The sequence below is a fragment of the Atta cephalotes genome, assembly GCF_000143395.1.
Source record: "Atta cephalotes unplaced genomic scaffold scaffold00023, whole genome shotgun sequence".
Lineage (NCBI taxonomy): Eukaryota > Metazoa > Arthropoda > Insecta > Hymenoptera > Formicidae > Atta > Atta cephalotes.
The window spans coordinates 4,643,682-4,654,533 of NW_012130087.1; the positions used below are offsets into that span (position 1 = coordinate 4,643,682).

A 10,852-nucleotide genomic window follows, 5' to 3' on the forward strand; every position below is an offset into this window, starting at 1 on the left:
CTTTATTGTAGCATTTGTATAAAAAAATACTTATCAGAGACTGAAAGCGCTCTTATATTTATGGAAACTTAAAAAAAATTATAGGATAGAACAGACATAAAATATGTTATATAAATCAACAAAAATCGTTTTTATACATAGAAAAAAATATAGTTGTCACAACCAGAAATAATGATAATTTTCGCCCATCAATACATTTGGTTGTGACAACCGTAAGATAGACATATCTTTATAGTCATAATCGTTGAGATATGCCAATATTACGGATATCATAATAAACAGGGTGTCCCATTTTAATCGATCACCTTAAATATTTCTTGAACAGTGCATTTTAAGGAAAAATGTTTCAGACAAAAGTTTTGGGACGAAAAGATTTAAAATCTTTTAAATGTTGTTCAGGATCATGTTCTGAATAATAACATTTGTCAAATTCAAAGTCATTGGAGATTGTATCTCTTATTTTCATTTTTATGTAGAATTTTTAGTGCAAAAATAAAAATAGGAGGAACAATCTGCAATGATCTTGATCTTGACAAATGTTGTCTAGGCCATGATCCTAAGCAATATTCAAGAAATTTAGCTATCGATCGGGCGCCTTGAGTAATGCCTGCGATGCTGTAACTTGCAAGCCTTATAATTAGAAAAGTACTTAATGAAAACTTAATTATAGTGTTTGGAAAGCTCTCGAGGTAAACTACAAGAATACGTAATACAAAATGAGGGGTTCCGTTTACAAAAGTGACCTTGCTCTGACCTTGACGATACCACCCAAGGTCAAATCAATGGCACCATCTTATGTATCCCTCAAAGTCCTAAAACTTTTATCTGAAATATTTTTCCTTAAAATAAATAAATATTTTTCCTTAAAATGCGCTGTTCAAGAGATATTTGAGGTGATCGATTAAAATACCCTGTATATATTATAGTTCTCATAACCAAAAATATATTGATAAGTGACTTTTGGTTATAGCAAATGTGGCCATTTTTTCCGTGTATCGAAATGAAAGAATTCTAGAAATGCTCATATATATTAACTTGTAAGTATTTTGTATATATAAATTGAAATAATTTGTATATATAACTGAAAAAGAAAAATAAGAATATGTAGCATTACTGTCTATTACGTCAGTTTTGAGGCTCACTTTGTGAGATGTTCATTTTTGCTTATTTTATGAAAACTTAATTATTGCAAATTTTTAAATAGTATTGTTTAAAGAAGTTTTATTTTTAACTTTTGTTTAAGAAATAATGTCAAAGAATAAAGTGATATAATAGTATTGGCAACCTCTCTCTATATGTATTACCATAAAAAAAATAATAAAAAAGGATTAAAAGTATTATTATGAAATTCACAACCAAGCAAATCACGGATTCTTTGGAATCTTATATAATTTTCATCTATTTTTACCTCGGCGATCCATTACAAGGTGATCTCGCTGGTGATACTCCGCCCAACATCTTTCTTCTAGCCTCTTTTTTAGCTTTCTTCAGAGCTCGTTTTGCCGCCTTTGCGCTGGCATCTTTCACCACACCGCCCTGCTTTTGAGGATCCACCTGTTCCTGCCCATCCTCTTCGCCCTCGTAATATTCGCCAAAAGATCTAGACAATTCCAGAGGATCTCTCTCTTGCTGAGTGTCATCAGCGTCATCCGTTTCCTGTTCGTATGCATCAGGATCCTGAGGTTTCGCAGGTATTTTAAGAACAGTTCCTTCGCCTTGCGCACCAAACGAGATTTTGATCACCGGCGTAGTCCTGGCAATTCTTGTAGGATCCTCAAACACTGATTCATCCCAAAGATCTTCCATCGAACCTACTGAACGCTTCTTCCTCGGCACTCTACCAGTTTTCAATCTCATCGTCGAATCCGCAGCCGCGAAGGTTTTCTTGTCCTCCTCTTCGGGAATTTTCGCGCTCTCCACCGACGAACTGCTAAGTCTTCTCGGCGTAGCGCAATAAGCCGTTGAGGGATTATTGTCGCATTCGGCAGTGGACTCTACCCGTTCTTGCGATGTCAATACGTTCCTCAAGGACATCTCCTCTTCATTTGTTACAGGCCAATGTGAAGATTGCACGCTCGCCGCGACCTTCATCTTATCTGAAATAATGGTTCAATCTTCGATACGAGTTCATACTAAGATATTACCAATTAAAGCCTCCTTTATTTATCTAAAAATTCTAGTTCGAAAAACATTTTCTAATTTTTCAAGCATTTATTATTTTCGCAAAGGCTTAAAAATATGTATCTTCTTTAACTTTGAACAAATATATGTTACGAAAATTGAAAAATTATCTCGCCCTACAAAATTAAAATAACAGCTTAAAAAAGCTTCAGCTAAATTATTATACAATATATATATATATATATACATATACATATTATATATATATATATATATATATATATACATATACATATATAATATATATTATGTATATACAAATATATAATATGACAAAAAAAAAAATATTAAAACTTGTAGCAATAAATGTATGAAACATCATAAAAAATTTAATTCTCAAGATTTGGACTCTATTTCCATTTATATGACGAACTTTTCAATTCAGTTCAATTGCTGCGTATAACATATTGGTATAATATATGCTCTCTAATTATAAGATTCTACATACACAAAACAAGTAATTAACTGTTTGACGTCATTAGATTGTTAAAAAGAGTAAAGGCAAAAAAACTAAAAGAAAAAAGTAAACATCACAAAAGCAAATTGTTCATAAAGAAACATAAATTCAAAGTTTACTATTTTTTCTCATACAGTTAATTCGCATAAAATCATAATATACGTAATCTATAATTTGTTTAAACGTGTTCTTAAATTTTCCAGTGAAAATGTACCAGATAATTGATCAGGGGGGCTTTGTATCACGTTGTTGATTTCATTGGGCTGCAATCTCGACAGTTTTGGGATCAACGATGCTCCTAGCTTTGAGTCGGTACTTGAACTCGTCTTCGTCGTTGTTTGGATCGTGCTTTCTGTCCGGCATTCCGATAGCAACGTTCGCTGAGTTTTCTGCGGTTGACCGCAACGTCGATCACTTCTTCTCGTGGACCCCGGAATCAGCTGGTAGAATCAGCAAAGAAAATAGTAACTTCTATGCGATGATTCAGGTCAAATATTTGTTAATTATAGCAGCAATTTCAATAAAGTTTCTAAAAGTTCAATGAGTTTAACGTTGTTGAAAAAAGAGTTCTTATTGAAGCTTAAAAACTCAAGAGGATTTTAATGTAATTCATGCTATCAGATTTTTGACATCAATGATTATAATTTAAGTTTCTTAAAGAAATAAATTTCAGTTTATGGCTTCCAAGTCTTCTGTTCTTAAATATTTTTAAATTTGTAGATTATTGACAACATAACACACAATACATATAAACTTTTCTCTTTATTAAATATTCTGTTTTAAAATTTTTTTAAAAACATAGATAACTCTCTAAAAAGAAACATTTTATTCCTTACAAAAATCCAATTTAATATTGCAAATTACTTATTTTAAGTATTTGAAACACTGAACGGTGCTTTTATATAGAAAAAAATCGATTTTATTAAAGTATCTAAAAATTTAGGTAATAGATACAGATCTGAAAATAATTTTATTGAATTATTTAAATAATCATGTAGAACACTTAATTAGGTTGCTAGAATATCGAAATTTTGTGGTCATTGTCCTTATTGTATTGAGTTTCCCACATAATTATTTTGATGATCCAACAAAATTATTTTAGATTTGTATCTAAATAAATAAAATAGATTTATATCTAAATAAATAAAATATTTAACAAAATTGTTCTTTCCATTACTTAATATTCAAAATAAGTAATTAACTACTTATTAATATTAAATTTCTAAAAGAGATGAAGAAACATAATTCTGTAAAAATATATACGATCCTAAGTAAGCTACGTTCACAGTACCTGCTGCGATTGCTGTTGCGCGTCCTCATGCTTCCTCTTCCTGCTGACGTCAACGTTCTCACTGTTCTCGTTGCAGATCGATCGGCACTTACTGCAGAGTACCTGGCGGGGCCTCAATCTCACTGTAGGCCTCGCGTTTTTGTATCTAGCGGGCGGATTGATGCTTCTGCGGAGGTCGACCTTGGCGACGACAGTGGCCGCCGACGACGACAGCACGTTCCTCTTTTCCTGGAAATAACTGAAGCGCGCCGCGATCGTCGCCAATTTATCGCCATCAGGATCTGGCACCGATTCCGGGGGTTGAACACCACAAGGAAGTCCCCTATGAACACAATGAAGTCTTATAATCGACGTTCTAGAAATTTAAATGATATCTAAGCTAATTATTCAAAAAGATAGTGATGCCTTATCAATATTTCCATCGTTTCAAAAAGAACGATTTTAGTTAAATATCTAAAAATTTTTCTACATACTAGAAAAAATAATTTGGTTTGGACTATTAAAATAATTATATAAAACGCTCAAACTCGCATTGCTAAAATGTTAAAATTTTTTGCAGCATTGTTATCAACGTTTAAACATTCTACGTAACTACTTTGATGATCTAACTAAATTACTTTCAGACCTATATCTAAATTTTTTAATGTTTTAGCAAAACCATTTTTTCCGTGTCGTGCTGCTATCTTGAGAATTTATCGAAACTGTCTAACTATATATTTCATTGGACTGACTTACTTTAAAGCGACAGATATTCATTTGTATCATCTTACATAAACATAAATCAATAAAGAATTAATGAAGTTTTCTTACGTTTCTTTATATGAGAAATGCTTAGGTACAATGCTAATTCTTTTGATTCTTAACTGATGTTCATGTTTATTTTTTTCGACTCGGAAAAGGTTTTTAATTGATGTATGAACATAGAAAATAACAAATGACTTGTTTTCGTTTTTTTCGATTTTATCAAATTTTCTAAATTTTCTCGTGATTTTAAGCAATTTCTTGATCAATTTTCCTACATTCGTCGACAAATGAGCTAGATCATTGCGCCAAAGCTTTCAATAGAAATGTAAAATGAGAATGGCAAAAGATTGGGCAACGCTTTCGGGTATGCTTCGTCGACTTCCCGTGCACCGACAACGCGGCCATGTCATGGTATTGATTCGAGAGAGGCACGTACAATGAGCGACAGCCTCTGACGGTATATCCATTAATATTTTCTAGGTCCCGATACGAGGCAGACCCTCGAAATTCCGAGTCAGCCCGCGTGTGGGGAAGAAAAATGACCGGGAGGGAATATTGGGAATCAGCAGATTCGCTATGACGTGAAAATGATTATAATGGAACTGATAAATTTGAGGAGTCTATTCACAATCGTTGGTTATCCAATTTGTTACCAATTTACAGCACTCTGCAAAGATCCCGCGTAGCCAGAACTTTACTATTTGTAATCCTAAAATTATTTAAATCTTCCTCTCATCAAATTCTAAATTCGTAACGTGAGCTTATCTAATCTCTAAACTTAATTTACATTTTTAACCGAGCTGTAATCTAAATATAATAAACTTCTATTCAATAATTCACGTCAAATTCTATTTATCTTCAACCTGTCGCAAGACTAGATTCTAATTTGTTTTTTTCCTGATGTTTTCAATTGTGTTTTATCTTATTTAAAAACTATAACAATTGGCTCATTTCTTAAGTTAATAAAGCAGACAGTTAACGTGGACTACGGCATAGTATACGTGGCTGTTTCTCTGCTTTGTGTCCACGCACACATCCGCAGTTTCGACCCGCAAATGGTGGCGTTCTCAGAGACGTCGACGATATTCCCTTTGTTCCTGACGAACACGAGACCACTATAATGGAGGTTCTCAACCTTGGATTATACGTAAACTGTACAGCTGGAACGTATTTTGATATACTTGATGTCGGATAGATCGATAAACCGTTCCCCAGACTAATAAATTCATGTCCTTGGACTGTCATCTACTAATTCAGTCATCGATTTGCAGTCGACCTTTCCTAAATGTAGATTTAATGGAGCGCGTAGTTCAATAAAAATTCTGCTGAAATAAAGTCTATTTTAAATTAATGAAAAAATATGTTAATATTTTATTTAAAAAAAAAACTTAATCTTACAACAGATATAAATATCTATGGAGTTCTTCTTTTATCGTTCGAGCATGTTTCAAGAAATTCTTTGAGATGCTAATGTTGATATCGATAGTCTTTTTAGAAAGGGAAAAAGAATTAATCTTGAACGTAAATCTTTGTTGAGAAATTCGCTTTTTTATTCGATGAATGTGAATATTTCATCAATATCTTTGATAAATTCTTTAAAAATACCTCTATTACCAATTTAAAAAAACAAATTCAGAAGAGTATCGAATTATAATACATATAGCGGAAAAATATGGGAACCTCTACCGCACCATACCGTCGTGCACAACGTGACACAAGCCAGGCCTGGTTGGTCGGTGGCCCCGACTAGCTTTCAGGGCCGTAAACAGAAACTTTACTCTCTTGATTACTTATCTTTTCTTATCTAGCCGAACTTGACAAAACTGTACATTTTCACATATATTACAATATAACTGAAGTGAAAAAAATCATTTATAAATAAAAAATATAATAAATACTAACTAATTGCTATCTTATGTATTATCAATTGAACACCAAAATGGATCATATCATTTACCGCAATAAATGTATAAAAATTAACAAATGGAAAATAAATAAGCGACGTAATAAGAATAATCATTGGATACTTTGAAATTATTAATTTTTCGACGCAATTAAATTAGGACGTATCGGTGATCAGTCAAACTTTAAACGACCCTTTCAATTTTACTTACAGCCCTGCTAGGTATGGTTGTGCAATTGCGACACGGGGCGGCCATTGGCCGCTCGGCTTGAACAAGAAAACTTAGGGCGCGGGGTAAGAAAACGGGCAACAGCTGTTCGGCCACAGCAATGAGCTCGGTTCTGAACTCACGGGGCAGCTAACCCCGGTTGCCCTCTGAGAAAAATGCGCTGAGAAAAACGACAACTGCTTGAATGTACAAAACTAGCAATTGCAAGAGCAAAATTGCTATTCGGATAAATAGGGTACGCTCAAACGAAAAGTCCGGGATGATTGACGTCGATCGGGATCAGCACGATTACAAAATCATCGAAATTATACTTCGATTCTCGAGATAAAATTCAACAAATTGGATAATTACATAACGTCGAATGAAAATGAGTTTACCCGCCAAGTAATAGTTTTTCAACAAATCGGTTTAATATCCATTTTAATTATAACATTCAGTGAATTTAATTGATTCGATAAAATTTAAATTCATGTTGTAATAATATATAATCAAGTTCAATAAACCTTAACAGCATTATGATAAAACTTTAATAATGAAATTTATTAAGTTGATTAATTGCATTTGACAAACTTGGTAGTTATAATATTTAAGTAAATTCAATTTAAGTATATTTCCCACGCGTTATTGGCGTGACTATATATAGGAGCTCGCTTTTCATAAGTTCGCGGATTAACTCGTATGAGTGGAACAACAGTGGTCAACTGGTATAATAGCTACTTAGTTGATTTCCCAATAATCGAAATGACTGCTCTGTCAGAGAAGTCAGCAACGACTATATTACAAAGGTGCGTTTACTATGCGAGATCATGAGTCACAGTAAAGTCTTTTTAGCATATACTGGGTGAAGCAAAACTTTTGTTATGTTTATCCACCTATTTTTCGAAGTTAGCTTCTTATTTAATCGAAATTTATTGAAAATTCCACTGCTCGTTATTTATTAACATTATCGCATGAAAAGAATTTCAGTAATCAACTTCTTTTCAGTTATTGTCGAAAAGAATTCCATCATGATTTGAATCCGTTAGGAGAGAAAGCATGCGACTCGTGGGATATTGAGTATACGTAATTATACGCATATATATAAGTGCAGAAAAAACATGTAGTAGAGGATGTCTCATTTATATGACGACTTAGCGACAGTCGAGTCATGTGAAATTTGAGGAAATTCACGACTTCCACGCCCATTGCGGCTGGCGCCAGGAGGAGACACGCGCGCATACGTTTCCTATTACCTTCGTTATATTACGTTTCTGTTTACCTTAAAGTACAGATCAATTATCAAAATTATCGGAGCTTTCGGGACCTATTTACGTCTCGGAGGAAATGAGATATTTCGTGCCAAGTTCGCACGTAAGTTCGTGCACTATCGTGGAAGCCGACGGGTATCGCGCGCCGTCGGATGGCACTTCCACAACTTCTTCCCAGCAACTTAATCCTGTGGATCGTAATAATTAAAATATCTTGAATCTTAATATTATTCCTCTAATACTTTATATTTGAATTTATATTATATATTTAAAATTCTCAAATCTTCCGATCTACAGCTTTCAGCTTCGACTGGCTACGACGTTTAAAAAGTGAAAGAGCTATAATGAGGTATTAATTCCAAAAACAAACTAAGAATTAGGGGAAAGCCTCTTTTTTAAAAAAAAAAACCTAAAGTTTTAAAGACAATTAATATATCTTTTGCACCGACAGTCCGATTATTTCTAAATAATAAATCGACGTTTCGTTAAAAATAAAATTTTTGGAAAAGTTGGTGTTACTCCACTTTTTTAGAAACATACTTATGCTGCAAAAAAGTAAATTTTCCTCTCAATTTACGATTTGAAACGTTTCATAGTTAGACTTGAAAGAAAAATCCTTACATTTCAAGAATGCTACGCAAAAAAGTTGATGATATTTTTGTATAACCGCCCAATTTTAGATCGATTATGTAACAAGACTCCTTGGAATCCTGACGCTGCCCACATTGGAAACATTGCGTCTGTTCCAGGTATCTGAATATAAACTTTTATGAAATTGAAAATATCACATCCTTGTATCCCAATGATTACGTCAAAAACTGAAAGTTATATCTGATAACCGGATTTTTTGTAGCAATGGAACATCAATCATCTGCATCGATTATTATTACATCGATAAATCATTTTGCTTTTTATCCTAATTCTTATTTTCTTACACTTTAATCTTAGTTTGTGTGACAATTCTAGAATACCAGAATACTCAAATTCGAAAATGAAAGTCATTGTAAAGAATTTTTGCAGCTGTACAATTTATGAGATTTAGGTATCTTTAAACGTTTGGATATTCGAAAAATCTGAGAGTTTCAAATCTTTCGTGTCGTTTGTTCCATTAGAATCTTCATTATAACAAAATAAAAAAAAATCAAACCCGCGAAAGAATATCGTTAGTGTTTGTTTTTTGAACAATGAATTTTTCTCAAAATTATTATATTATAATTTGAAAAAATGATGTGAATCTACTAGTATACAAGAATTTATATCATCAAATTTTTAAAACTCTTCTAAAATATCGAGACGCTTATGCAATATTGAAAGAAATAATCACAGAGTGGCACAAAAGAGTCTAGTCATTAATATCCGGTTTAAGAAACAATTGACACTTTGTTCCAAAGTACGAACTTGCGGCGATGGAAAGATTTTGAAAGTCAAAATTTTCCGACTATTCGTTTTTGAATTCATGATTCCAATCTTATTGTATTTTTTTTTATGCATCACATATCTCAACAAACTGTAAGTGGACTTAGTCATCAACTTTTCTGTTGAACATTCCATTATATATTCGTCATTCTGTTCACAGATAGCAACTAAAATACCTCTTAATTACTATTTAACCAATTTCAAATCTACCAATCTCTAAAGTACCTATACAGTTATTATAGAACTGATTCATTTTCGAAGACATACGTTTTCAGGTTTCAGAAAGGCAAGACGAAAAACTTCTAAAGAGCAATGATTGAGCAAATTTAATTGTCAACACTTATTGTTAGTGTGATAAAGTAGAAGCATAAACATCATGATCATTTTCTTGCAAAACCTTCAAAGGACCAAATGGATGAATCACCTAATCCCAAGCTGTTTTGGATGCTAGCCATTGGAAATCTTTGGTTTAACTAGTGGAACCCATAAATAGGATTTTTTTCCAGATTTTTTTCTTTAAAAGCCGAAGGGTAGTCAGGGGTTGAACACTGTTCGATGAGAGAACAAAAGGCTCTCAGTAAGCGGAATAAAATAGAAAAAAAAGAATAGGTCACAACACGAGGTCTTTCCTTCATATCGCTCTTTCTCACTCTTTCTCTCTTTCCTTCTTTCTCTCTCGCTCTTTCTTTCTGTCTCTCGCTCTTTTTATCTCTTTCTCTCTCTCTCTCTCACTCTCTTTCTTTCTCTCCCTTATTCTTACCTTTTAGTGGCGTCGAGCAGCGCACCTTGGAAGCACTTGGCGCCATGGACGAAAGATACCACGAGGATGTCGGGCAGCGCGGATTCGACGGTCACGAGGATCTTGTCGCCCGTGGCGAGCGCGAGGTGCGCGGACGGGGTCTCCGCCGCCGCGGCCGCCATCTTGCCTCGAGTTTAAAGTTATTGCGAGCGAGCGTGCAAGTAAGCTGGTGGTATGTGGTGTGGTGTGGGCTTTGCGCTTTCCGCTTCGCTCCGCTACGACCGAGCCGACCGGAGAGGAGCGAGCGGCTCGTCTCGTATCGTTGTCGTCGCCGTCGTCGTCTCGTGCACCGCGCCGCTCCGCGCCGCACCGCCCCTTGTTTCTTTCTCTCTCTTTCTTTTTCTTTCTTACTCGCTCGCTCGCTCGCAGTCTGTCTGAACCGGATGACGTGAGGAACGACGGCTGCAGCTGTGTGCGAAGATCGCGTGAAGCGTGGTGAAGCGGGCGGTAAAGCTTCACGGCCAGGGGGCAGGTGGGGGTAAAAGTTGGTTGCCAGGTAGAGGGGACGTTTAACCTGGCAGCCCACACAGCTGGCTGTGGCTGCGCCGCGCCGCCGCCCCTGGTGCGCTTGCGCTTGCTGGAGGC

The 10,852-nt window shown here is 34.8% G+C and overlaps 1 protein-coding gene across 1 annotated transcript in view; it reads right to left on the reverse strand.

Annotated features, from left to right (window-relative positions):
* The window catches only part of LOC105619950 (PWWP domain-containing protein 2A-like), a 12,297-nt gene extending 1,908 nt beyond the window's left edge, over nucleotides 1–10,389 (reverse strand). The window contains exons 1-4 of the mRNA XM_012201463.1: nucleotides 10,229–10,389; nucleotides 3,930–4,251; nucleotides 2,853–3,078; nucleotides 1,409–2,096 (exon numbers count right to left, since the gene is read on the reverse strand). Of these exons, the coding sequence (XP_012056853.1) occupies nucleotides 1,409–2,096; nucleotides 2,853–3,078; nucleotides 3,930–4,251; nucleotides 10,229–10,389 (1,397 nt within the window). The remainder of the gene's footprint in view (nucleotides 1–1,408; nucleotides 2,097–2,852; nucleotides 3,079–3,929; nucleotides 4,252–10,228) is intronic.
* Between the last annotated feature and the right edge of the window lie 463 nt (nucleotides 10,390–10,852).